Raw genomic sequence first — 27,632 nt, 5'->3', positions numbered from 1 at the left:
GTGGTTATATGAACCGAATTTCGGGCTGACTCTTTGCGCATGCTCAAACCGACTTGTTCGTATCCCGATCTGAAGAGCGGCATAGTCCCACTCTTCTCCCCATTTGAAAAGCAGAAAGTGCACCACAACAAAGAAAATCGGAAAGGGGAAAGCAAACAAACGATTTATTTTACAGAAACCGAGACTCGATCGTGTCCCCCTGGGAGCACGCGCAGCGCAGACTAGTACCTTCTGTTCCTCTTCATCTTGCGGCTGGACATGAGCTTCATCACAGTGTCGTACACGATGTCCTTGGCGTGTATGCCGAACGTGAAATCGACGTGTGTGAACTGCGGGTCCGGAACCTGCGTGATGCGCGAAGCCAGACAGTGAGGAACCAGCGCATCGGCTGAGGGGTTAAAGCAGGAAGAAGCTTCATTCGGGGAGAAGGGCGGTTTAAGTTAATGAAGAGGGGAGGAGGGGGCGGACACTTAAGCTCCGCCTTAAATGTATGACGCGATAGCATTAATTAACACACTTACAGAATATGGCCACGTGTCCGCTTTAAGGTTGGAGGCCTTGACAACAAATTTTAGTAGTGTGTTCTTTCTTTTGATCGATACGCGCAGAGTAGCACATGGAGAGGCGCGTGGATTGCGCGAACAAGCGTGAAATAATTTTTAATTGAATGTCCTCGTTTATGCTGTTTCGGTTTCAAAAGACGAACGATGGCTGTGACGTAACAGACTATTCTAGATCACTTGAGGCATGCAAAACGTGCAGTATGGTCGCTGCTTTCTTCGTTTTAATTCCCACCAACCCTTACGCAAGCCTCCCCAAGTGTCGAAATCCCAAAAAAGCGAAAAAAGCGATTGTGTTGAAGCGTTTGCATCACACACTGTGACCTGAAATCGTCTCTTATGTCAGCCGTCGTTCTGTTTCTGAAACCGAAAGTGAAAGGGCTCGAAATAAAAAAATGAGAGAGAATGTTTACATCATTCGTATACGGTGTGAAAACCGAGTATTCATATATATTGGTCTTTCTCTACTTAGCGTTCATAGATCCGTGGGAGTCCTCATTCCACTCCTGGCGCAGTGGTGCAGTGGTTAAGGGGGTTCGCCACTGTCCGGTGCATAGAGTTTCTTACTATTACCTAGAGGGAAAGCTGGCAGCCCGTCTATGGGAGTTTGCATGGCGACCCCTCGAGACCACTTCAGCCACCATGGGCGCTCAAAGCATCATGGGGCGGTGAGCTACTTGTTGCGGAACTGCAACTTTTGGCCAAAAAATAATAGAAAAATAAAGCTGTTTGATAACTACAAACGTCCTAACATTGAAAATCTTGTCTAATGATTGCAACAAACGAGCAGAAAAGCATTTAAGTGCAAAGTTTGCCCAAAATTAGAGACGACTCGCTCTCCTATTGGCCTAGTAATGAACACTATAAAGACTAATATTTCGTACTTAACAGGCGCACTTTTAAAAGTAAATATGTTTTCAAAAAAGATGTTGTTGCTTAAATACTATAAGAGGTTTTTTAATGGCATTTCGGAAAAGTGAAACCTTTTATTGGCGTTGTGTGTCGTTGCGGTTTTATTACTATGGTTTTTGCACACTGCGTTCGCGGGAAAGTCGTCTGCGCACACACGAACAGCGTTTTCGGAATGAAACGTCTCAGTAGTGCCACTCCGTGTTCCCGAAAAACTACGACTGCCCCGCAACAAGTAGCTCACCGCCCCATGATGCTTTGGGCGTCCATGGTGGCTGAAGTGCAGCGCCGCCAGCTTTCCCTCTAGGTAATAGTAAGAAACTCTATGGCCCTGATATGGCAGGTGCTGCCACCGGCGGAATTTGTGAGATCCAGGTCGCTCTCGGACAGAGAGACAAACGCTAGACGATTTTTCCCGGGTCAGAACCACCGGATTAGTGCTTTCGCATTAAAAAATTCAGTTATAAATTATTCGGCTGGCGTAGGTGAATTGTGCGTCATGGCTAAGGTAAACTATTTTCTTGCGCATCATTAAAAAAAAGAACATTCATCCAAAAATTTGAGGTTTCTGCTCCTGCACTTTTGTGCCGCTCTCACTCAATTTTTGCCAGCCAGTCCTCGTCGCATAGCAGCTATACCTTAAGCATTTCATTAACATGCAGTAGATGATTTAGTTATATGGGGTTTTATGGCGCATAAGCAGCTATGGCTGTCATGCGCCAAACACAAGGTTAGATGATGTTATGTTAAGTGTATAGGGGTTACATTATAATAGATTTAAAACATTGGCTTTCTTTAGAAACTTAAACAAGTGAAAACTCGACAAGTATTTGCTCGCCTAAAAGCAATGCAGGATGAAATGGAATGTGTTCATTGTAAAATACCGTAAAAAAATTTTTGCTAAGTTCTTCGAGGTGCTGCAGTAGATGAATAGCGATGAATTCTACGACAGGGCCGCAATTTCTCCTTGGTTGCTTGCTTGCGAGATATTATGGTAGTAAATTCACCGACACAAATTTATTTAGGTGGGCGCAAGTGCGCGTGCAATAAAGTGCAAGGGACACGACGAGACAAATCATTCCTCTTCCCCAAAGCTCCAGCAGTTCTGAATGCCTTAAAGCTAAATGGACGTTCTAGGCACTTGCCACTCCACTCACGTTCCTATTTTACAGCAATAGCTGTTAAGGGCAATTATTCCGATGCTGCGGCGTCGGTGTTGGCGGCGTAACATGAAGGACGGCGACGAACAAAGAAAGCCAAATATTGTTGCGGTCCGATTGGTCACGTTACGACTCACGTCATCAAATATTCTAGAGCGAGTAAAATAAATTAATAAAGAAATATTAATCACAGAGAAAAGCTGTCGGAGAATGTCTTGTTAAGCCTGGCTCGCATGAGGCGCTTTTCACGCGGCCTTGCCGCCGAACTTGCAGTGCCATGGATGCTCCTCATCCACGGTTGTTGCGCCACTGATGTAGGAAGTTCGGCGGCCCGGCTGCGTGCGTATCATGCGCGGCGCATTTTCGCATATGAAAAACGCTCCATGCGGGTCAGTTGACGCAGGGATGGTAACCTTCAGTGTGTTCTTTTTTACTCAAGCACTCGCACTGTGCAGAACACACAGCCAACATTGACCAGAGCATTGCTTTTGAACCTTGGAAGACCCGTATTGTAAATTATTGTACTGCATGTAACGAATGAGAGAATCTTGAGTCGGGACGTAGCATTCCTGTTACCTGGTAGTTGAGCACGACGTTCGGCAGTCGTTTGCTGAGGTCATTGACGTCCGTGGGGTCCGCGAACCAGTCGTTCTGGCTCCAGAATAGGCCCACGGGGGCAGCCACGCGTGACACGTTGTATTCCGGGGGAGTTTCCTGGAAAAGCAAAGAAGGTGTTGGACGTTAACAAGGTTACTGCTTCTTCGTTATCCCCTCACGCTGCGCTCCCATAGGGACAGTTTTTCCACGTTTGTGGACACTCCCACTGCCTGATACCGATGTGCAATATACACTCACTCATCTAGCAACATACGTTTTCTATGAAATACTCCGATTTACACTGTTTCAGTGCAGCGAAGCGGAAAAAGTCATGTTTTTTCTGTGTTATCGCTCGTCTCTATGCATTTTCGCTGTAGTCAAAATATTTGCGTTGTTCTTGCGAGCGTCAGAACCCAAGCCATTTGGCGAGAAGCGCTCACCTTGTTTCCGCTGTGCAGGTCTGCTTCTTTCCATAAAGTTGTAGTGAGGCAGCTAACCTGCCTGTGTCGCACTTGCGCCCAACTAAGGTAGAACTTGTCAAAGAGAAACTAACATCGCCACGGGCGTGACAGTGTTAAGAGTACGCAGGAACACGTTGACACTTCCCCGATTAAGTATAGTTTGTGGATGACAATAGTAAGGAGAAGACTTTCTTGCAGGTAGCGATCATATTTTTATACAATGTGCTGGCAACATACGGCAGCTTATTAGAGAGAAGCTTACCAAAAGCGTAACTAATTTCTATGCAAAAATACTGAGGGAAGCCAAAATCCCTCAATTTATAACACGTTTTAACGAAACGTGATCATATATTGTACGCTTCTCACTCTAATAAAAGTTAGCTAAAACAATACACGACAGATAGAACGCATACGCTGTGTCCTGTTGATCATCTACTGTTTCGTCCTTTGTTGTGCAAAAGTTAGCACTATTCCTTAAATAATGAGACACCGACTAGCCTCAATTGTTTGCTTTACTGAACCCCTGTGAATATTTAAGGGTATTCTCAACACATCATTAGCACACAAAAAGAAGTTCAGCGTAGAAAGGACTATACATTTACGCACTTGCAGCTGTTTCTCGTAATGCTCGGAACAGCTTTCTATTAAGAAACGCTTTTGTAATATACACAAAATCAAGCAGTTCTGACATCAGATACATGAAGCGCTCGATATCATTTCTTTCGGTTGTAGCCTTGTTTACCATAGTCTGTGTTTCAACTCAAGAATCCATCTAAAACCCTGGACCAGGAAGTGTTCACTTTCCCAAAAGTCATGTGAGTTCTCAATTACACCAACCTGTCCGTAAACGTTGAGGTTCATATCGGTGCCGTAGTCAAACATCTGGAACTTCTTCTCCCGAACAAGCTGTTTGATGGCAAAAAGTGGAAAACAAAACATATGCCTTGTGTCAGCGAAAGACTATTCATTACGTCGAAATATTCATGATAAACTAACTATATCCTGTCCGTAATCTTATCACAAAAGTACTAAAGAAGTTATTGTGGAGTTCTGCGTTATTGTGATCTTTCTACAAACACGAATATGGAACATGATACTTTGCAGTAAATTTGTATAAATATTTTTACTCGTATTGATAAGTTATCTGCCAAATCAGCGCTAACAAGTCTCGCGGAATAAAACTGCAACGCAACACATCAAAAGGATAGGATAGATGCTAACGCAGGACGCTTGTGAGGCCTCTCTTTCTGAACGACTACATGATAGATGAAATGCCATAAATATGTCAAGCTTGATGCTGAAATATTAGCACCAAGATCTACACGTACCGCTGAAAGGTGCAGTTACAGCTAGAGCAGTAAGCCTTCAAAACGCAGTTCACTCCACTCCACACATAGACTACTGTATCTGCAGCCTATTCCGGAAATGCAGAGAACTCAAAGGCTTTTTGATTAAGGTAACTGTTTTTTTTTTGTTGCCATCACTTTGATGTATAAAGCATAACAAGCTGGTGACCTAAAGTTCCGAAAAAAAAAAACACAGGAAGGTCTCTTTTGCAGGGACAGCTAGCGCATTCATCCTTCTTATAAGTAGAACTAAACTACGACATATAAAAGATTGCTTGGATGCTAAAATTTCCTAGAAGAAGCTAGGAAGATCAAACTGGCGTGACAACGTCGACCTGCTTGCGAATACTTCACCTGTGCGTAATGAATCATGTTCTTGACTGATGTCCCAGCCGGAGTATGGCTAATGATCACCGGCAGGCGTGTCTGCGAAGTAGAAGTCTCATCTTAACAAAGGAATCGACAGACGAACAAACTGTTAGTAAAACTTTGAGAAAAAAGAGCATCCCTTCACTCCTAGTGCAATTGGCCACTCACCATGGAAGTGATGGACTTTTGATCGCACAGGGCGTCGCAGGATGTCTCATAGGGCGACGCTTACAACTTCGCAGTGAGGTTGGTAATTCTCCAAGAACGAGCTAGGAACTTACAATGCCTGGCGAGATTTTTCGCAGCAATGTCGGCTATCTTGATCGGTCTGTGGCAGCTCGACCTTACTAAGCAACACTTTGTTGTGCTAAGAATTCGTTACGCGCTACGGTAACATCAGCCATAATGGGGTATCGCGTTTTCATACATCCAGCGAACAGATCCTTGGTTTAAAATGTTGGTTGGGGCGGCATTTGCAGCAACTCTCTTCCCGATTAATTTTTTACCGTTCTACCACTGCTAGTTCCGACTTGCGACGTCATGACTGAAAGTTAAAAACGCAATGTTATTGGCCGGCTCCTGTATCGAAGCGGACGAGCTGATCAGTGGTCAACGACGTCCCTGTTGTCGTTGTACAAGACCTATGCGTTGCACCAATTCATTGCGAAGCAGACGGCTGGCTTAAACCTCTGTCTTTGAGAGGCTACATTCACACTACAAGCGCAGCTAACAAATTATACCCAAGTATCACAACAAACTTTTAATTACCTTGGTTGGCCAATACGCATGCTGGCGACATTACTTCGTAACTGATAGAGACTCCGGAATCAGACCGGTGGAAAGAGTCTGCATTGTTAACCTTACCACGTTGAACTCGTGCGCGTCAGTGCCGGAGATCAAGAAAATGGCGTCCTCGCAAAGCTCCCTGATCACGTGGTATCTGCACATGGTGTCGGCCAGGAACTTCATGAACCAGTTGTTCGGCAAAAAGTCGTAGATGCCGAACAGCCTGAACAGCAGCTGCGGAGAGGAGAGGCGCGACGCGTCAGTCTTTCTCCTGCAGACCACAGTTACTGCAGCTCTGAGCACGAATGGTGCGTTTCTCATAAAAGGTGGGAATGGTTGTAAACGACAGATTTTCGCATGAAAGTGTAGAAACACGTTGTGCGCTGCAAATAATTGCTTGAAATTAAATTTTTCATAATCCTGCATCAATTTAACACTACATTTTTCCCATGGGGTAGAATGAAAGGTGTTGCTAAGTGTACTGCGCCGCTACAACGCCATCAGATGACAAATCTAGCAGACGAAGAAAAATTGATGTTGGGTGAAAACTAAGCCAGTTAAGAGATTCACTTTATATACAATGAAGAATTGTAAGACAAATGTATGCAGAAGATACCCACGTTTGCTTCCTTCGCGAACGGAGCCAGCAGCCGCACTGGTGACGTCATGTATGTCACAGTTGTCACTGGCCCTAGCGCGGAAAAGAGCTGGATCTGGAATAGGAAGAGAGAGACAAAAAAAAAAAAAAGTAAGAGGGAATCATGAAACCTGATGCGAAAAAGCTTCTATAGTAGTTGGATTTTCTCCGTGATTTTTACTTTATTGTTTTTAGTTTAATGAATGTTTTATTCTAAGCCGAGACTTCACACACGCGACCAATATTTTCCTATCGGTCAAGCGGGGGCGCTAGGAGTGTAAACGATGTTGTGGGATGGTGACCCCGTCGGCAGTGAAGGCACGAACAAACATCGCAACATCTTCATGGCACAAACCTGCAAACATCGCACGATCTTACTCGGAGTTCACCCACCGGAATATTGCCTTCGCACTAATACCGCAGCTTGTAACCTTCCTCAGCTACGTATGAAAATCTGCAGATAAACTGATATATGTACGCTTATATATTCCTGCAAATTTACGAATCGTTCAGAAAAACGTCCCCATACTGAGCCCAGCAACCGGGCTAAAAAGAGAGTGAAACAGCTTATTGCAATCCCAACAGTGGAAGAAAAATTCGAGCTCATACGAGAACTGTAAACAACCGCGCTTAGCATATGGGCTGGTCGCTTGCCGAGTGCTTGTGGGAGAAGGAAGCCCACGAAAGGAACAGCTTTCAGCAATGTTGGTGATGCTGCCCTATACTACTCTTCATTAAATTAGCTGACTACATTCCTTGAAAACAAAAAAAAAACGGCAAATGAAAACAATGTTAAATAAATTAATCAGCCACTGCTTAACAAACAAGGAAAAGGAAAAAAACTGGCGCAACATGCTGGAGGTCGCAGCTGTTGAAAACTGCAATCAGTCCCTATAGCCGAAAAGCTAGCCCAAACTACCAAAACATCCTGAAACGATCGAAGGAGGATGAAAGCCGCTGCAGTAAGTACGAAGTCTGCGCATAAGCCGGCGTCATTAGTCACGCCAGCATAACTTTCGAAACTCTGCTTCCATGTCTCAGGCTTCGGGGCAGCGGTTTTTTCTTGTGCTTTACGCAATACTCTCGATCTGGCTGTTGAAGTGCCTCTTTCGGTATTAGCAACCAAGTGGTTGTTTCATGCAATTCTTTGCAAATTTCTATCGCTGGAGCCGTAGCCAAAGGGATACGATAGATTTTAAGGTCCATGAAGGCTATCGAAGAAAGAAAGAAGCAAAAAAAAGAAAGAAAGAAAGAAAAAAAGAGAGAAGGAAAAAAAAGACAGAAAGAAAGAAAGAGAAATGAAAAAAGAAAGAAATGAAAAAAGAAAGGAATGAAAAAAGAAAGAAATGAAGAAAGAAAGAAAGAAAGAAAGAAAGAAAGAAAGAAAGAAAGAAAGAAAGAAAGAAAGAAAGAAAGAAAGAAAGAAAGAAAGAAAGAAAGAAAGAAAGAAAGAAAGAAGGAAAGAAAGAAAGAAAGAAAGAAAGGAAGGAAGGAAGGAAGGAAGGAAGAAAGAAAGAAAGAAAGAAAGAAAGAAGGAAAGAAAGGAAGAAGGAAAGAAAGAAAGAAAAACTTCGACCGGCCACTTCGGCGAAGCAAAGCCGGCCATCGCGAGAGGCCCAGCCGGAGCTACATCGATCCTAACGACAGTCACATAAAACGAGTTAGCTGTCGCATAGCAACGCAGATGATCGATAACTATCAAAGAAGACTTAAAAGCCCTTCGACGGCATGGCGACATCCATCATATTTTACGGGCGAGCTTTTCTTCTCTCAATAGTAAGCGCAATATACGAGGGCTGTTGCTGTTCAAGCCAGCGGCCACGAACAAAGTTTCACCCTTTCAAGTCCAGTGCGGGCAAAGTGCAGACAGAGGGGGGCTGAATGCAATTTTTCGTTCTTTATATATATATATATATATATATATATATATATATATATATATATATATATATATATATATATATATATATATATATATATATATATATATATATATATAGCGAAGTATACGCTTCGTTAAAGGAAACATATTTATTCAACTCGACGTTTCGATCGGAAGACCGATCTTCTTCAGGAGTGATTTTACATTGTGAATGCATCCCCTTTTATAGGGGCGGGCACAGAACAGGAAAGTGGGAAACACCAAGCACATAGCAGAAAAATACGCATAAAAAATTATTAGAGGCAGTGCGACCCACACACACATAAAAAAAAAAGCCCCTATAAAAGGGGATGCATTCACAATGTAAAATCACTCCTGAAGAAGATCGGTCTTCCGATCGAAACGTCGAGTTGAATAAATATGTTTCCTTTAACGAAGCGTATACTTCGCTATATATTCTTATAAGCAGTCTAGTACTTCACGCTTTCGCAACCTATATATATATATATATATATATATATATATATATATGACGGACAATGAAAGGATCGTGTAATGCGAGTGAGAAAAAAACGAAAACCAAGAACTCGAGCCGGAGTGGGGAAACCAGTGCGGACAATAATCGGTGATAGTATCAGGTTACTGAGCTTAGCTTCCCAACAAGATGAAACCAAACATTCATTTTCGATTTCAAACTTTTCGTGTTATCGAAAGAATTTTCATCACCTGGGATTGCGCGTTGTCGCCGTGGAACCGAAAAGTGGAATGAAAAATAAATATGAACGGAACCCTAGAAACAGAAAAAAAAATCACTGCAGGCTTTTTAACTTTATAGCTAACATGTCAACTCGGTGATGACGTCGAGATATGCACGAACGCGGGTATATAGGTAGCACGCAATCATCAACGCTTCAGTGCTTTAATTAAAACAAGCCACGAATTAACGAGCTATAGACGGCTTAGATCAACGTGTATCGATGCATCTTTGCGGTGACACAAAGACCTGGTCATATTACTTGATCTTGTTTTTCTGAAGATTCCGCTAACAATTAGAAAGTGCAAAATAAGTTTAATGGGAACCAGTCGAGAAATTAGCAGCGTGATTTAAGACTAAGATTTTGAGATTGCTTGTCTTCGAGGCCTTCCTAAATCAGGATGCGTCACTCTGTCACAAATGTAGGCACACGTCAATGATGGTATGCCTTGTCCCGCCCCCCCCCCCCCTCCCCCCCAAAAAAATGAAAATAAAGCAAGCCTGAAATGCTTTTAGCTGCCATTTTTCGCAAATCAAGGCGAACGTGTCCCGGAAACCGCGGCAAAATCGAAGTTGGACTTCAAGGCACACTAATCCGAAATATTTCGAAACTTTCAGTCCGACTGGTGCCCAGGAGAGGAAAAAAAAAATGGCTGGCGGTTTAGCATTGCTGAGCACGAGGTACTGAGCGAAAGCACAGTTTTTTGCAGGTGGACACCGCCACCACGTACCTGAAAGCGTGATTGAGGTGTGCACTGACCCAGAGAGCCAGTTATGCGCGTCTTCAACTTTTTCATCGCCATAGCCAATTTGCCCAATGTGCGCCGGCGGCCTGTGCTCCAGTGTCGCATTTCTGCAGCGATGTTATCAGCGCCAACGCGTATTGCTCTAGTGTCGTGTTTCTGTCACAACGTTGTCCATGCCAAAGTATGCAGCGCTCATCTATCTCTCTGTCACTGCCACCACATAGCTCAAATTGCGAATATTAGTTTGATAGTAGTATTAGTTAATGAAGAAGGCGATGTGCAATGCACAACGTGAGTGTGTTGAGGTTCACCTTCAAGGCAAAGCTTCACAGAAACCGGTGAGCTTGTTTGACCTCGCGAAGTAGAGTTTTCGCACTAAAAATGTGCATTGTTACGTACGGCCGCGTAACGTGCCTAAATTAGCGAAAGCGACAAAATGCTGGGCGGCTGAAAATGCGCCAGGTTCGGCGGATTCGTGTACCCGTTGAACACCTGCAGGCGCGGCACCTTGCCTTTGGAACGCTTTCAGATCCAGCAGTGGAGAGTTTCGATACAAGCGTTCCACCCACAAAGCACGAGTGGCCGAAAGGATTCGCGCGCATCTCACGCTCGTGTTCAGAGTTCGCGATGACCTGCGTTGTGCACTTTAGCGGCAGCGCCGGCTCTTCAACACCGCCTCGCGCTGGCGCTAACGACGCTCTCGATGCTGCGGGCTCGCGTTTCAGAATTCAAGTGCTTCTTGAGCATACCAGTAGGCTCGGCAGCAGCCGTCGACGGTCCGGGGACGGTCAAAGCCTCCAACAAAGCCTACCGATGCCACTCACGACGTTCATACGCACCAACGGCTTGCAAATGGCGTCAACGCTCGGTCTGGCCTGTACGCCGGTCAGCGTGACGTTCGGTAGCGCGCGCGACGGAATCTTCTCTGCGCCGGCGCTTGCAGTCTCACTGCAGAGCGCGGTGAGGAGCGAGAGCCATCGCTGCTGCTGCCGCGGCTGTGTGCATGGCTTGGAATTCTTCGAGAAACTTTTGCGCCAGCCAACCTGATATCGCGGTGTACCTTCGACATTTTCGCGTGGGGCGCAGATTCACTCGTGTTCACGTACACCACCTGCTCCCCTGTAGTGTCACGCATTCAAACATGACTACTTCGTGGAATGCCGCCTGTAGATAGTTTTCGCTCTGTAAACTTCAGAGTCGAGTAAGATTCAACCAGCGGAAGTGCAAACACAACAGTTTGCTTTGTATCCAGAAATTCTGGACAAGTGCATTTTTTTCAACGCGAAGTTGTATATAAACGCAATTTTTTCTCATATCGTGAGATTACACCACAAAAACAAATCTATCCTCACGCCCTTCCTCGGGAGGCTTGCGATCTTCTGGTTTTTATTCAAAAAAACCAACTCCATTCGTTTTCTACGGCAGTCTTAAATACTCGGCGCGAACGTCGTACAAACTTTAAATGCAAGATTTTGCTACGCATCGAAAGCGTAAGCCATTCCTATCATTATGCTCATAACAGTATCTTACACTATTCCACAGCTGCCTCTCGCGCTGTGTGTTCTAGAAGATATACCCTTTCCCACTGTGCGTTGGATTTAGTCGTTTTCACCATCCGTTCGTTCTGCATTAGGAACCGGAAATCGTTAGCACCACTTCGCTACCGCGACACACCATGACCAGAACGATAAATCGCCTATACACTGAGTCCTTGAAAAGAATTAAGAGAAAGGCCTAGAGTATTTAGTTGTCTTTTTTTCTCATTCATAAGTGATACAGGGCCCCTGAGGAGCAAGTGTACAGCTAGCAATGAGGCCGTACGAGATCGTAGGCGGACAAATATTCCATCTTGTGCTTATCCACTTGTGCGATAAATTGAGAGCGCCCGCAGGCAAGGGCAACAAATACGTGTCTTATCTTTTCTACCATCGTTGTCCGTGCTCAAACATTACAATACCGGAGGTGTGAAAAGCGTCGGCTTGGTTATTTCATATCTTGAAATGCCATTGGAGACCGCCATGTGGCTGCATATCCTGCAAGGCGCTGGCTTCGTGACTTTAAAATGATACGCTCGCAAGTAACGAATTTCGCCTATAGCGTACTCGCCTTGTCATTGTACTCTGGTCTCTCCGAGAGCAGTGCGAAGAGTATGAGGGTTCCCTGCGAGTGGCCGACGTAGAACAGCTTCTCCTGTTGCGTCATGCTGAGCACATAGTCGAGCATCGCCGGCAGGTCGTACCTGATCATCTGGTCAAAGCTGCGGATGGATACACGAAAGGAGTTAGGAGGCTTCCAAGCGGATATAAGCTGCGCGAGACGGTGGCGAGCAGTCTTGGTTCGGAAGCATCGTGTTTAAATTTACTTGAGCCGGCTACCTCTTATCTCGCGAGAGAAACGACCTACGGCGGCGTAATCTGAAAGTCAAATTTTCGCTAATACGGCACCGCTGGGAAGCCCGACCAACGTCCACATTGGCTGGATTCTTGAGTTCAGACTTTTCTCGTCGGGCACGGCCTTGGCGAAGTTGCCCCGTGATAATCTAGCAGCATTTGAATGAGCTGAGCACATTTCTAAGCTGCTCACGAATTCAAGGCGTGAAGAATCGATAATACTCTTAGCAGTCCCGGAGCCCCAGTGTAGGAAGCGCAGACTTGGGCGTTCGTTCAAATTACCCATACTTTACTTTAAGCAGAATCCTCGGGCAGGATTTCAGTCAGTCAGTCGGACAAAACTACGGAAAGCATATGTATTTATATGTGAGCGAATAAGATAACATGCTTAGGAAAAGTTTTGGAATGAAACAGCCACCTGAAGTCCCAATACTCTTTGTCCTCCTTAGTGTATCTGATGTGGCTCGCGTAGGTGTTGCCGCGGACGTTCCCCAGCCAGACGTCGTAGCCGGCATCGGCCAGGATATACGCTGAAATAAAAGGGAATTTTGCTTCAATTCTTGAACCCACTGCGAAAATCTGTATCTCAACACAAGACGAAAGACAGAGGCAGACACGAACAGCATGACCTTTTAAGAGAGAGAGAGATAGGGAAAGGCAGGGACGTTAACCAGAAAGGATTCCGGTTGGCTACCCAACCTTTTAAGCTTTCACTTGAAGTCAACATTCATAAACTAGAATGAAAAACCCTACCTTCAAAAGGAAGATATATGCATCGTGTTGTCATAGACCTGATCCTCAGTAACCTGTCTTTAGCTAAACTTGTTACTTTCTCAGTCGCTCAGAGGGCATGGACGTAATCAAAATTTTTATATCTGTTGCTGATTTCATCTTTGTTAACTGCAACTTCGGCTCACTAAAGTCAGAGACTTCAAGGATTTCAACCATCATAGAATATTATTTTAATCCTTGTGTTTCTAACAAGACAGCTGTCCATTAATGAGTCCATCACAGCCCTCGTTCTGTCTTGGTCTTCTGCTGCGGTAGCTTTCCACCGTGCGCTAACAAGTACGACAAGAGATGCCTGGAAAGCATAGTGCGGTTTGTTTGCATATCTTGATGCTTCTTGCATATGGTAGGCTTCGTCATGTGGTTTTGTAATAAGCAACGTACGATAAAAACTGCTACCTTGCCTAATACGTATTCCGTGAACTTCCGCCTTTTTCGTAGTGATAACATCAGGAGGTCCTTGCTGCCTGCCCAATCGCCAAGGTAATCGCAATGCTATCCAAAGAGGCAACTCAAAACAACCTTGATCCCCATGGAGCGAACGTTTTGCCTTTAGCTGATAGTGATCGCTACGTTCACTGCCGCTGGCTTTCGCTACTTTTGGCTCACGCTATACACTTCCCAGAAAGGAAGCTGTGACGCCTTAACCCTTATCCGTTTTGCATCCTATCCGTCATGGTGGATTGAGCCAATACAACCCGTGGCGATTTCTGCTCGTCAAGAATACAGAAAAATCTCACAGGAAGCCGGTGGTGAGCTCGATTTGTAGCTGATACTTGTAGCCGATACTTGTTATACATAATTCTTACCGCTGCATACAGACAGCTGGTTGTGCGGAATTTTGCTAGTGTTTTGATCGCCACTGTCGCAATGACTACGAATGAAAAACTAAATGTACGGAAGCGAAATTTTTCAACTCTTTTTTTTTTAAATACTGTAGAGTTTTGCTCATAAGTCGAGGTAAGTACAGTTTAAAGAGAAAAGTAAGAAGTGACTCTGAAGACACAGTGACACTTCAGGGCGCTGCCCGTGTGTGGTCGGGCATCGATGTGTCTAAGTGTTTACGGTTTCCACATAAAACAACAACCATTGTCGACAGCGTTATGAACATTTGTTTCTAATTAAATAGTCCCTGATATAATTGTTAGTGATATCTTTAAGTTCTGCCGGAAATTACAGCTGGCATCGGTACTGTTTTTCGTAATTATGCAGTAATGAACTCTCACAGTAGACAAGAACAACGACACTTCTGAACAAATACTCACATACAAAATGCCTCTCCAGCAGGATAAAGAAAATCTTTCCATTACATTGTTAAACTGTGGCCATTTGATGCTGTCAATAGGAAATTAAGACGGTTGCTGCTGAAACCCAAGGAACGCCTTTAAAGCGACAGCGGCTTTTCTTGAAATAACCTGCTGAACATTTTAAGCCGGGGCCCCTCCTCGCTTCACGAGTGAAAGGATAACGCACAAATAAGCTAGGCATTTATTTTGTAAACAACAAAACTCCCCGCTGGCAAGCGTGCACCCGAGTCTATGTCGACCATCTGCAGTTTTTTAACCTGCCCCGAAATCTCAGCAAAAAAAAAATAAAACGTTCTGCATCTCGCTTCCGCGCAAATGCAGCCATAGCATCCGAGACCGAACCCATACCATCGAGTTCAGGATGGTTACCGAGTCACACGCGGCAGGTGTGGCAAGCTTAAAGCGTACCGATGCTCTCGTTGGGGAAGTTTATCACCCAGTCCGCTGAAGAGCTGAGGAGGCCGTGTTGCAGAAAGACCACCGGCTTCGGGCCCTTGCGACGACCCTTGCCATGGCCCCAGCGACCGCTGGGGATGCGCTGTATGTTGAGGACGACTCCGTCGCTGGTCACCACCGTGTGCTCGTCCACGGGGTAGCCCTTGTCCCTGATGATTTCTGTCTGCCGTCAAAGAAGACGAGGGAAAGTGTCAAGAACTTAGTAGCCCGAAAAGCTTCACAGTTATCAGTCATCCTTGCGCGGAAGCTTGCGTAGAACGCGAAACTAGCTGTTTACTTGTGCGATCTTTCGTGCTTTAAAGATAGGAGTTGGGCACCGGTGGCGGTGTACAGCCCTGGGTATTTGTCGGTATCTGAATGGCTGCCGCGCTCAGCTGCAGTCTATCGAAATATGACGAAAACTTTCCGGGCAACACTTTCAAATGCACATTATGCTACTTGTGGTTTAACGTACCGTACAGTAGCGAGCAAAAAATATTAGCACAGATCATTGGCGATCAGAATTCGTATATCTCACCACGCGGCGCTGCGGTACGCAAACCAGCCCAACGGGCCGTTTCCGTGTTTGCAGCGTAGGGGGGACGGCAGGAAGTAAGCTTTATCAAGCGTGCACCGCCCGAGCGTTGAAGTGCCGACCCTACGTGACTGTGCTTGCGGCGTTTATTTTGGCTTGGTTATCATGAGCAAAGATGGCCTCTTCTTATTACTGTTTTTTTTTTTGTGTCCGCGGTGGTTTGTCAAAAGGAACTCGCGGGAATAATAGATGATAGCGCTGCTTTTAGCCAGTAATTTTGCGGTCCGTGATGGTCCGCTGAACCCCCTAATACTGTAGAATGGAACGTCCCGGCACTCTCGTTATCACCCTATTCGCCACCCGCAGCGCCCCGCGTTGTCATTCCGGCGCTCTGGTGTTCCGTCATGTGTGCTAATCATTTTTACCCGCGACTGTACATGCACCTTGGCTGTGAAGTGCGCCGTAGTGAAGAGTTAATTACGACCACCTGAGATTCCTTAGCGTATACTGAAAACTCAGAGCACGCGGGCGTTGTTGCAGTTCGCCTGCATTAGAATGCCGCCGGTGCGGCCAGGATTCAATTCCGCGACCTTGGGCCCAGCAGCCTAATACCAAATCTACTGAGCCCCGCGGCGACGGGTAACACTCCTCTATACGTAGTCAATACAGTCCGGAATATCCTGGAAACAGTCGTTCGTGACCATTATCCGTCCCGACCGAAGTAGTCACACCTTGCGAACATTTGACCGATAATGCGCCTCTCGTAGCAAACAATGATAAGGCCGCGTTCCACTGGCGCTAAACAAATAAGGTTAAAAAACAGGCATAACGTTGCTTTTGCAGTATCCTGAAAGCTGGCCATTGTGAAGCCGATAAAACAAAACTGTTCTACGTAGTTTGAGCAGTTTCGTTGGATCTCCCTAAAATTACCAACCTCTTGCTCAGAGCGAAAGAATTGCTGCGAGAAAATATACACGAGAAAAAGACGACCGCGAAAAAAAAGTTGACTTTCTTCCGTGGTCAACTACTTCGCGGTTTCAAGCACTCTATGCACTAAATATTTTTTTTTTATTTCTATTCCTTCACTTGACGCTTCAATCAGTCATACAGAAGCGAACTTATATACTTAAAGGGGCCTTGCAACACCTTCTGAGGAGAGCATATCACCTCGCTCAACCACTGCATTGTTTATACATGTACACCTGAGCCAAATAATACACCTCTACAACCAGCAGAGAACCCACAATCGCGCGCGAAAGTTGGCGTGCACTTTCCGGTGATTTTGTCATACACCATCCTACGCCTCGCGCTTCTGAGTATGTCGGTCAAAAGATGGCTGTCGGTTAGATTCTTTCAGACGTCACACAGCTGCTATGGCCGCGACCAGTCAGCCGCTTCGCCCTGGCGGCCCTGGTGAGTCGGGAAGCTACGGCCCCCGGGGAATTCCCGCTCGTGTCGGCAGCCAGCGGTGGGACCGAGCGAGTGCTTTCCGTGGAGCACAGACTTTTCAGCGTGCAAAGAGGGACGAGAGGAGAGGGAAAGGCGCGAAGGCACTAAAATTCCTATTTACACTACCGATAACACTGCTTCTAACACACGCATTCAAGAAGGCCTTGCTGGAGAATGTTTGTGTAGCGGCGTCCTTTAACAACGCAGAAAAACCTCAACTTTATTAGAGCCGCTTTCAGAGTCCTTTTAACAGTCTTGCCGAACTACCTCGGCTGGTTCAGTTTTAGAATGGTCCCTAATAACATTGCGGAATGAATACCTTTGATCTTTGTGGAGAATGAACACGTACTAATATTATCATTCTTCGTATCCAGTTTCGTTAAATACAGGGTATCGAACGTGACCTGTGTGCTGGTCAACATGTACGTAACGGTCGTCATGTTCAGAATTCGATTGTTTGCCCGCACTATTTCGCAGTGGCCATAGTCTCCGTCCTCGCTCTATCAGTTGGCCTTGAGCCAGTAACGGCCCCAGGCGGATGGAAAATATCGACTCAAGTAGGCGCGCGGCGCTCAAAAGCCGCAGTATCTCTGCGTTCGAGCTCCGCTGCCCTGTGGCCCTTAATGAATAAGACGAGGAGCTTGTTATAACAAGGCTGGCCTTAGCGGGCAAAGAATCAGCAATGCAGATGAACGTTGAGGAACTGAAACCGCAAGAATACACGGAGACTCTTCACAAGGGAAAAGAAAGCGCGTGTTCGTTGTTAATTTTTTAGTAATAGCAGTAGTCCGAGTTCGTAGACGCCATACTCAGCCCTAACTATACCAGGAGCAAAAGAACCGTGCTAATGAATGAGCATATTCCATCTGGTACTTGTTTATAACGTAGTTTATCTGCAGATGTATGCACATCTGAGGCTATTCGATCGAAAGTGCGGTCACTTTCTTTGTATGATACTGTAAGATAACCTTGGTTCGATTACTCCTGAAGGATAACACGCGCTCAAAAATATAAATAGAATTTCCGGCAGCAATAGGACTGTCCTCTATTATATGAGAGAGAACTCCCCAATGGAGTAGATTGTCTTTTAAACTACACGTCTTCCTTTGGCAGCAAACCAATCTCACACGTAACTTGCGCAACTAGCTTTTTGTTGTTGCTGTCTTGGTCCCCACTTTGACATCATTAGTTTTCCACTCTTCCGCGCCTGTGATTGCCCCATTGTGCACACGTGAAGCTTCGTAGAGCTAGCGGAGTTTTCTTTTTCTACTTAGATTAGGAAAAGAGTCAAAGCCTCAGCGAGCGTGTAACACACGCTCGCCTCAAGGCTACTTGCACAAGTGATTATTACCCACTGAGTGCAGTAGTTTTGTTTTAACTGATTATAATCGACGTGCAGGACAGAGACAAAGATACGCGTCTCTTTCCTTTATATCTGCCGACCACGTCCGTCCCTTATTGAGAGCGATCACAAGAAGTAGCGGGCAAGAAAGTTCCAGGCAGAAACGGGCAGAGATGGAGGGTATGTATGTTGACACCTTCTCAGTATACAGGGACCTTAAAGGTAGCTGCTTTACCAACGGCAACATTTACTTCGCGCTCCTTGTTATGCCTTCTTCGATTGCACTTTACACCTAAAACAGTGATATTGCCAGTTCGTGCTGTGTTCACTTTTCAAAGCGCGGATGTTGTGTTATTGGAAAGATTAAAAATAATTGCTTAATACGTAGTGACTGGCTAGTATGTTGCGCATGCTTATGTAAGCGTCTATGTTTGCGTCTTTTTCTTGCCTTATCCTTGTTGCTACGGCGCTGTAATCTTGAGTAAATTAAATATAGCTTTATAGGTCTCCTTAACATATCCCAGATTTTCGAGTGACCCTTCAACGTGGAAGATATATGGACAAACTTTGACATTGCTCCGGGTAAGCCACCTTATATTCCTTCTAATTCGCTTTCTGCAACATACTACGGTGTATTGGTCAAAACACTATGAGTAAACCTTGTTTATTTGCTTCGATTGCGTTTGGGCGCTTTTCACAAACCCAACAAATATATATTTCGCGTAAAACTATATTGTCTCTTTCTCAAGGTCTGTTTATTGTTTTACGCTTGTTCCATTAGCTGATTTGGATTTAATTAAGTTTTTGTTAATATATGTCTGCCCTTTATATAATGCTCCATTGTGTAGATGTACCTCCGCATTTGCAAAAGTGTATTTTTTTTGTTTCGGGGCGGGGGGAGGGGGGCATGCTGCACGAAACTTCCCACCTGTCATAGGGGGTTGAAGCTTGCTTAATCATATGACTGGCATTTGTACAAATTGTTTTACAAGTGCTGTGTTGTATAAATGAAGCCCGCGTTCAAGTTCGGGTAAGTGTGTTCAGTCTGCGCTAACGGGCCTATATTGGGCACACTAAGTGCGTAAACGGGTGTTCATTGAGTTCTACACTAATAACAGACGGGATAAAACACAAGGTTTTGTTCTATTTCTCATGATCAACGTCCATGCTGGCGCACATACGGTGGTCTTATAGGATCGTCACACTACAGGTAAATTCCCATCCTATAGGCCATCGGACGAGTGTTGAGTCGTGTACTCACAACGTTCCTGCACGCATCCGGGTCGACAGGAGCTCCGTGTTTGTAGCCTGGGATTCGGCATTCGTCGTCGGCTGCGCACGACAGCAGCAGCGCAGCGAGACAGGCGAGCGACAGGCTTCCCTTGAGGAACAGCGCCATGGTGAGGAGCTGCCGCAGTGCGGAGTGGATGGCGCGCTCACGAGGTTGGTCAAGGCAGCGGCCTGGCGTGCCGAATCGCGCGAGAGTCGCTGTTTATCTGCAAGAGCTGTCAAACAATCGGAATTGGCGGCACTCCCTTTGCCTCTTATCGGCACACTCGAGCCATAGAGCGTGTGCTGACGCTGGTCGTTCAGTTGAGTGAGTCAAGGGTGGTGCACAATATATATACGCGCACGCGCGTAGCCGTTGCCGAGTCATCTAAATGTGCGCGCGCGTGTTTATGTGCGAGCGTCAATGCGCGTGTGTTGTGCATGTACGAGTGATATGTGTGTACGTGCGTGTGTGTGTTCCTGCCTAAGCACTTCACATAGCCACCGGCTGCGGCGGATCTGTGTTCTGAGATTCTGGTGCACGTTAAGGAAACTCAGGTGGCCGAAGTTAGCCCGCAACCCTCTGTATACTTCGAAATGTGTCGTAGCTAGCCTACACACTTCTAGCCTCCATAACACAGTCTACACTTGGCGCATAGAACCAAATAATCGACTCTGCGCATTCAGCAATTTCCTTCGAGTGAGTGAGTGAGTGAGTGAGTGAGTGAGTGAGTGAGTGAGTGAGTGAGTGAGTGAGTGAGTGAGTGAGTGAGTGAGTGAGTGAGTGAGTGAGTGAGTGAGTGAGTGAGTGAGTGAGTGAGTGAGTGAGTGAGTGAGTGAGTGAGTGAGTGAGTGAGTGAGTGAGTGAGTGAGTGAGTGAGTGAGTGAGTGAGTGAGTGAGTGAGTGAGTGAGTGAGGGAGGGAATGAGTGAGGGAGTGAGTGAGTGAGGGAGTGAATGAGTGAGTGGACTTTTTTTTTACCCAAACTTGCTCACTCTAGGAGCCATACTTTAAAACGCTCCGAAGGCCAAATCATTCCTGTGCTCCTTTATCATTGGCAGCTGCCATCTGTGACGTCACAGCTACCGACCAAACAAGCATTGCCATTCGTAGATGCCAAAGGTAGTGCTGGCCAATTGCAAGAGAGCAAAACAAGGAGTATGGAAAAAAATTCTTACGAAACACGCCTTCAAGCCATCACATTGCGAGCCCATCGCCACCATGCAGACAATCCGCCAAAGCTGCCTTGTCTATAGAAATTGCAGTAAATTTCAGACAGGTGGAAGCTAAGAGCTAAATGTAATATATTCAACCTGGAGCAGACCGCAACTTAATTACGCAGGTCAGTGTCCCACGGTGGCTGCAAGTTATTAAGGAACCTTTTTCGTTGTTCATTACTATGGGTTTTCCGCTCACTGCCAGTCAATCAATTGTACTGCGAAACGCTGCGCATGCACCATGCTCCTAATCTCGCTGGCATACAGCGAAGCAGGAAACGACAAAATGTCAGAACATCAAAACCATGGCCTAAGAAAAAAAAAATGCGCACGAAAAAATAGATAGCGACAGAAAAGCAGTGATGAGACGGAACTGCGACAAAACTGCACAGCGCAGCACTACAGGAAGTTGTATTCTTCATATTTTGTAGGGAACTGCCGCGGCAATATTACTCTGTGTTGCCCAGCGGCGGTTACGTTTCAGTAGTTCCAATGAAACTGCGACACACTACAAACACGCGAACAACGAACACCTGACCGGCAGCCGGTTAATCGGAACACCCAAAGTGACGGATAGCAGGATGTGGCTGAATGCTCTCGTTAGGGTCAAAGCGGTCAACGGCACCTAATTCCTGCCTTCCCCTCCCCCCCCCCCCCCCCCGCCAAGAAAAACAAAACAAAAAAACAACAACAAATAAAGAACAGTTTCTCTGCATCACTGGCACCCATGGCATCCATCAGCTCCTTAGACCATTCGGTGTGATAAGCCAGCTAGAAATTTGGAACTCGTTGGAAAAACAATCGAGAGAACGCCGCTCAAACCGCGCAGACAGCTGGCGTAGTTTACGCTGATACTATGAAAAAAAATTGCCTGCCGCGAAAACAAAAGAAGGAGCCGCGACTTTTACTCGGGAAATACGGTGCGCACGCACGAACGCACGCACGCAGCTGTCAGTGCAGACAGCTTGCAAAGTTTGCTAGGAAAACAAACGAGGTCTTCAAAAGAGCGTTGCCTGCAATAAAAAAACTATTATGGGTGTGTACTGGTTTGAAACGCCGACCCCTTCATTCTGTGCTCCTTTCTCTCCATAGCTTCCCATTATCTTTCATTGCCTTTCGCTGTTCCGGTTTAATACACGCTTGTCCCATAACGCTGTTTAGATTTTCACTGCGCTGTTCTGTCACCATGTTTTCTTGTTTCCGCATCATTTTTTTTTAGTGCTGTTTCTTCGGCATGCTCTTTTGTCTCATTGTTTATTTCGCTGTTCTGTTTCTTAGTGCGTGATGTTATTTCGCTGGGCCATTTTCTGTGGGCTTTATTTTTTTGTCGTGCTGTTTCTGTCCCTGAGCCGTTTTCTTCTCGTGTGGTGTTCTGGCGGCTGTAGTTTTTTTCAGTGTGCTGTTCTGTCACGCCACCCGCTCAAGCCTCGGTTGTCTCAGATCAAGGAAAGAGCGAGCAATCGGCCTACCGTAATAACCCGGCCGGGAAGTTGACTGCGTTAGCTGCGAATGACGCACACGACCGAGGATCGCTTGTCTGCTTTCGTATTATCAAGGCTCATGACCGGCGCCTACTCAAATTCACGCGCGAATCTCTCTCTCTTGGCTGTGCAATTTTTCTTTCTTTGTTTTTCTCTATTTCTAGATTTTTTGCTTCTGTTTTGGCCGCGGAAAAGTGAAGGCCAGAGAACGTGAACCGACACTCAGATTATGCGATAAATTACGCTTTTTATTTTTGCTTCCTGATAAGAAACTGAAAAACAAGCCATAATTGCTCGCATTGCATCCAACCGTGTTTGCTCGGTGGACACGACACTTTAACGTTGGAATAAGGTCGTGGGTTCGATACCGCACTACACTACGACAGGATCTCCATGAAAGAGGAAGCGCCAAACATTGAGCTTTCTCTACGCGTTCAGCGACGCTAGGTGGTGGCCATTATTTCAGAGCGGTTCACTTAGGCGGCCTATTTTATTTATTCTTTTATCTTTATTATCCATTCGCTTATTTCTTCCCACCGTAAGTGCAATGTACGAGTTAGACTTTGATTAAGGACATGTCTGTTGGCATGTCGGTATGCAACAGTGCCGCTTAACTTTATCTGATACGCGTTATTTGGCAGGAGCTGCTAGTTTACGAGACGCTGTGTTCCTGTATACGTCGACAAGTGTTGGCGAGCGGTCCTGCCGAAAGAAGCGGCCTCTGTAAGTTGTTCCCACTGAGCATTGTGACGGTTAGGGCGTTGCACACTGCTGTCGCTCGCAATGCGTGTTGTGGCCAGTTCCGGCGAACTGGGAGTCAACTTTTGCACAAACCTCAAATAAAAAGTAAAGGCACTAGTAATGTACAGCTCTAAACTATCACTTAAAAAAAAACATTGTATATCTCTTTTCTGCCTATATGTAAACAATGCAAAAGCGCTTTCTTTGAGTCGATAACGGTATATAGGCTTTTACCAGGAAACGTTCTCAAGGGCAAATTGACAGCGTAAATTAATGCTTCATTCATTCGTTGTTGCTGGGGGCGAAAGAAAGTGCTCGACACCTATGCACATCCTCACCCTCTGCTCACCTGGCGACGGCGGTGGCCCTGTACTTCCTGCCTTTCCTTCCCTCCACAGGTAGCGACGTCAACAACGGTTCTGCGGAGAAAAACAGAAGTCCGACGCCAAAGCGTCTATTCCGGAATCCGCGGCGTCGCCGTTAAGCACTGCGTCAGCCCGTACGACTGGATATCAGCTTTCCCTCGGTCGGTTGGTGACGTCCGGCAGTGCTCTCTCCCTCCTCAGTGAGAGGAGGAGGAGTAGGTAGAGAGAGAGCTAAGCTTACATGTGGAGCTGAACGCCACTCTTCTCTCTTCCGCGTCGTCCTCTCAGGCAGTGGGCGGCCTTCGAAACCCGCGCAGACAAAACACGATCTCTGGAGTCGCTAGCCGCGTCAAACACACCGCTAAACGGGGCGTCGGTGTGAGTGAGTCTGGATGAGAGGGGGCGCGCCATTTCTTTTCGCAGGAAAGTTAACCTGTCAAGGTCGACATGCCGCCCGCGCTGTGCCTGTCTACACACTTCTGTCAGAGAGAGCGGAGTTCTGTTTTGATCTATAGCGCCTATAGCGCAACTTGTAGGAGCTTATGCTTCGCATGTCGCAGAGCGGATAAGTATTGATGCTCTAGTATCTAGTTCATTTCTTGCTTTATAGAGGGACATAAAAGCGCAGAAGACAGTTGAGAAAGGTTCCAGATGCCAAGATGACTGCCGCGTGATGGAGCGGAGTGATATCTTGTGAGTGAACAAGCGTTGCTGGTTAGACGAACGGATACAGCTCGCTCCTCGGTACTGCGCGGATTTAGTGAGAGTAGAGTATACATAGTTTGGGGGGAGAGCAGAAATTGAGATGCAGGCGCAAAATGGGGACCGTCGACGGCTGAAGGAGATGCTGTCCCTGTGTTTTTAAGGCACTATGGTTTTGTTGTAACATTAGCCTCAAGCATACTGCGGAATCGTCAGCGTCTGGACCCGCTGGTTATGGGTCTGTTCTCAAATTTGCGCAAATAAAAAATGAGAGGGACTAGCATGCTAATGTCCACAAATGAGCATATTTACGATGGAGTGACCGAGCAAGCAAAAAGAGAAAACATATCTTGAATAAACAAAAATCGATATAAACGCGTAATTCGCAGACATTCACCCAAAACTTCAACTCTGACAACACGGAGGTGAATGAGACAGCAATAGTCCCTCAACAGGTGCAAGCAAGCGCTCACCGAACCAAACATTTTCGTTCATACTTTACCGATTAAGAGGAAAATAAAGATTTAATGCATCAAAGAATTGTGCGATTGTTTACCATGAATACGAAACGAAAGAAGAGAGCTCTTGAATGAAAAAAAGAACAAAGAAGGAAGTGAATTTAATATTACATTTCTAATATAGGCTGTATGCGATGGTGGCTCTGAACGCGAAACAACTACTCACGAGCAGCGTGGCTGTTAATTGTACAGCTAAAGCATGTGTGGAGCAGCTATTGTTGTAATTTTCCCTCCTTCACCTCGATTGTCTTATGCGAAAAATCTGTGAGAATCCTTTGTCGTTCGTGGTTAGTTAGATGGCGTGTTTTTGAAGCTCCAACATCTTCCATGGCTCACTGGGGTACTCATAAAAACGCCTGCAAAAAGGGTGTCTCTATGAGAACAACTGTTGGCAACAATTACAAGAATATTTCCTGGTCACGAATTTCTGAGAAATTAAATAAAAAAACTACTTTGTGTTCGTGTTTTATGGCGCTATCAGCAAACGCCTACTTTCATGAAAAATAAAACCACTAATTACTTGGACGTTGCCTGCCCTGATGCGTGCCTTCCAAAGTGATGTAAAGAGAAAATAGATTAAGAAAATGTGTCTGTTAGCTCCGGTCAAACTAGGACAAATTCTAAACCATTTAACTGTAACGAAAGAACTGTAAGAGTCTCGAGTTTCGTCATGTTCATTAAACGAATGGCATGCCATCCCAGCTTATAAGGCCAATCCGGCGCGCAACAGTTATCTGTCAAGTGTAAACTGAACTTGACTAAAATGGCTTAAAGCACGATTGCCTGCTGGACTAAAACTATAAGCATGCCAAACTTCACAAAAGTGATAATTAGCATAAACGCATGCCTTAAAGCAAATAGCCGCAGGAGAGCCAATGTAGGTTCACACCTGTTTCCAAAGCGAGTTCTGAAAAGTTCTGCTCAGTGCGACAGGCCAAAGATATGAATTATGAGCTGAACACCAAAAGAAGCAGCTTCTGGTGAATCTTGCACAGAAATTGCACCATGATGTACAATCGACCGCCCTTCAGAACAGGTCAAACGTCCGGCAAGAAACAAAGGACGGAAAACACTAGAGAGGACTCTCGTAATCCAGGTAGATTTCGAAGTGCAGTAAAAAAACTAAAACTTGCGCGACAGTTATGGCTGCAACATTGAGGGCGCCATTGCTCTGCTGATGAGATTGTCTCCCTTCCAAACGTTTGCTTATTAAACTTTTGTTTTGTTTTGTTTAGCTGCTTTTCGTCGGGTACTCAAGGCTGTTTTCGTTCCCGCGTCACATTTTATCATCAGCGTCAACTCGACGACAGCTACAGCAGCCAACCATCTCGGCCACTTACAGTCCTCCAGTGCCTTGCAGCTGCCCTCGCAAAGCTTTTACCGTTACCAGCCGTAAGGCTATTAGACCGGCTTGGGTGATGGCGCACCGTTACCGCATACCGCTTACGCCAGAACCTCCAGCCGTCAACAGCGCATGCGCTGTTAGCAGCGTATGATAGCGGTATGCGGTAACGCTGCTTAAAACACTCAACGCTGATGGAAGCAGGCGCGCGAAGACATCATCCTCGTCGTCGGCGTAGGAAGACATTACCCTTGTGATGGCGCTCGGCGCAGTCCTCCGAGTGACGTTCCGTTGATGACGCCTCCTGATGGCTGCCACAGGCAGAGCAAAATTGCAATAAGCAATGAATGTCTGCCTAAGGAGAATGTGTGCAGCCATAACAATGCAATGGAAACAGAGCCCGCTGTTATTCTGCGCCTTCCGATAGTCTACCTCTGCTGCGTGGCTTTTACGTCACATGTTATTACCTTTCTCCGTACGACAGATGGCAGCATACGGTTGAATAGAAAGTGTCGGGCAGCGTTTGGAAGCCAGTTATTACCTCCTGTAGCCTCCTTCGTTTTGTTGCTTCTCTACAACTCTGCTTTCTGGGTATGCTTTTGGCGCGTTCTTATTACGTAGTCGTCTTGTATAATTGTGTCATTTTAAAAACATTAATTTTATTGACACCAAGGAATAGCATGACTTCAGTTGTATCAACCGCACTTGTAAGCGTACAACTTTTCGACTGTTAACGTGTTCTTTTTATAAATTTTTGGCGTTCTAGAACATGATTCTTCTAATGAAAACATGCCCCTGAGAGTGGAGTTTTAAAGGCATTATCGGTTGCTTCTCAGCGTAAATTATAAACTTCGTGCTTTAGTCGAAATGTTGGGTCGTGCAGTTTGTATAGCCATGTAAGTCCTGCCCGTACAGTCATTCATTAATACCGTTGCCAAGCTGCCGCTTTTTTGACGAGATAATCAAAGTTGAATGACGAGCCATCTTTGAGTTTGTTAGGGTATAGAGGACGATCAGACAGTTTTAGCTCGCTGATTTGTGCCTCTTTGATGCATTTGATTCGCAATTTCTCACACAATGTCACAGGTTGCGAATGTAATAACTTCACTTTGAACGGGCGGTTGAAGCTCACGTCTACCGGCTGCAGCATGCTCATCAGCCTCCGGGGATTATAGACGAGTCGGACCTTGGATTCCAATCAAGTTTTTTCTAATGGATGTGTACCAGGTTGTAGAGCATTTTTTTTTTTTTTTACAACGATAGCTGTTAAGGTCATCTTTTCCTTTTCTGCGGCATCTGTGGTGTCAGTGTTGTCGTAGCAGGAGGGAGAAATGAAGAGCAAAAAAAAAAAAGCGACGTCGTTCACCGCCCCACTGCGGCCCACGGATTCGTGCCGGCTTATCTGCCAAGCGGTGCGAACTAACGCTCACATCGTTTGCGCTTTTGTGCACAGAGGGCGCCACTAGGTGGTACCTGATGATGGCGCCTCGATGGGCCAGCGCCTCTTCCGCGGTGAAAGTCGCGTTCAGCATCGCAAATTGTT

The 27,632-nt window shown here is 45.8% G+C and overlaps 1 protein-coding gene across 3 annotated transcripts; it reads right to left on the bottom strand.

Annotated features, from left to right (window-relative positions):
• Window positions 1-142: 142 nt before the first annotated feature.
• Window positions 143-23,671, bottom strand: LOC149364794 (lipase member K-like). Of its 3 annotated transcripts, none has more exons than XM_089574725.1 (11): window positions 23,501-23,671; window positions 19,716-19,959; window positions 15,102-15,312; window positions 13,016-13,127; window positions 12,314-12,464; window positions 6,809-6,901; window positions 6,267-6,422; window positions 5,388-5,459; window positions 4,525-4,593; window positions 3,206-3,343; window positions 143-344 (listed from the first exon to the last, which is right to left on the bottom strand). In XM_089574725.1, the coding sequence occupies exons 2-11, from the start codon at window positions 19,851-19,853 to the stop codon at window positions 222-224; spliced, it is 1,263 nt and encodes a 420-aa protein (XP_089430851.1). In that variant the 5' UTR covers window positions 19,854-19,959; window positions 23,501-23,671; the 3' UTR covers window positions 143-221. The 3 variants fall into 3 exon arrangements, with proteins under 3 accessions (XP_089430851.1, XP_089430849.1, XP_089430850.1); XM_089574723.1 differs by having other exon boundaries at window positions 23,512-23,671; XM_089574724.1 differs by having other exon boundaries at window positions 19,716-19,950; window positions 23,512-23,671.
• Window positions 23,672-27,632: the final 3,961 nt, after the last annotated feature.

The sequence above is a fragment of the Amblyomma mixtum genome, chromosome 2 (genome assembly GCF_055824585.1).
Source record: "Amblyomma mixtum isolate Tamu chromosome 2, ASM5582458v1, whole genome shotgun sequence".
NCBI lineage: Eukaryota > Metazoa > Arthropoda > Arachnida > Ixodida > Ixodidae > Amblyomma > Amblyomma mixtum.
Note: the sequence above shows the minus strand (reverse complement) of the source record. Positions and strands in the feature narration are given on the sequence as shown.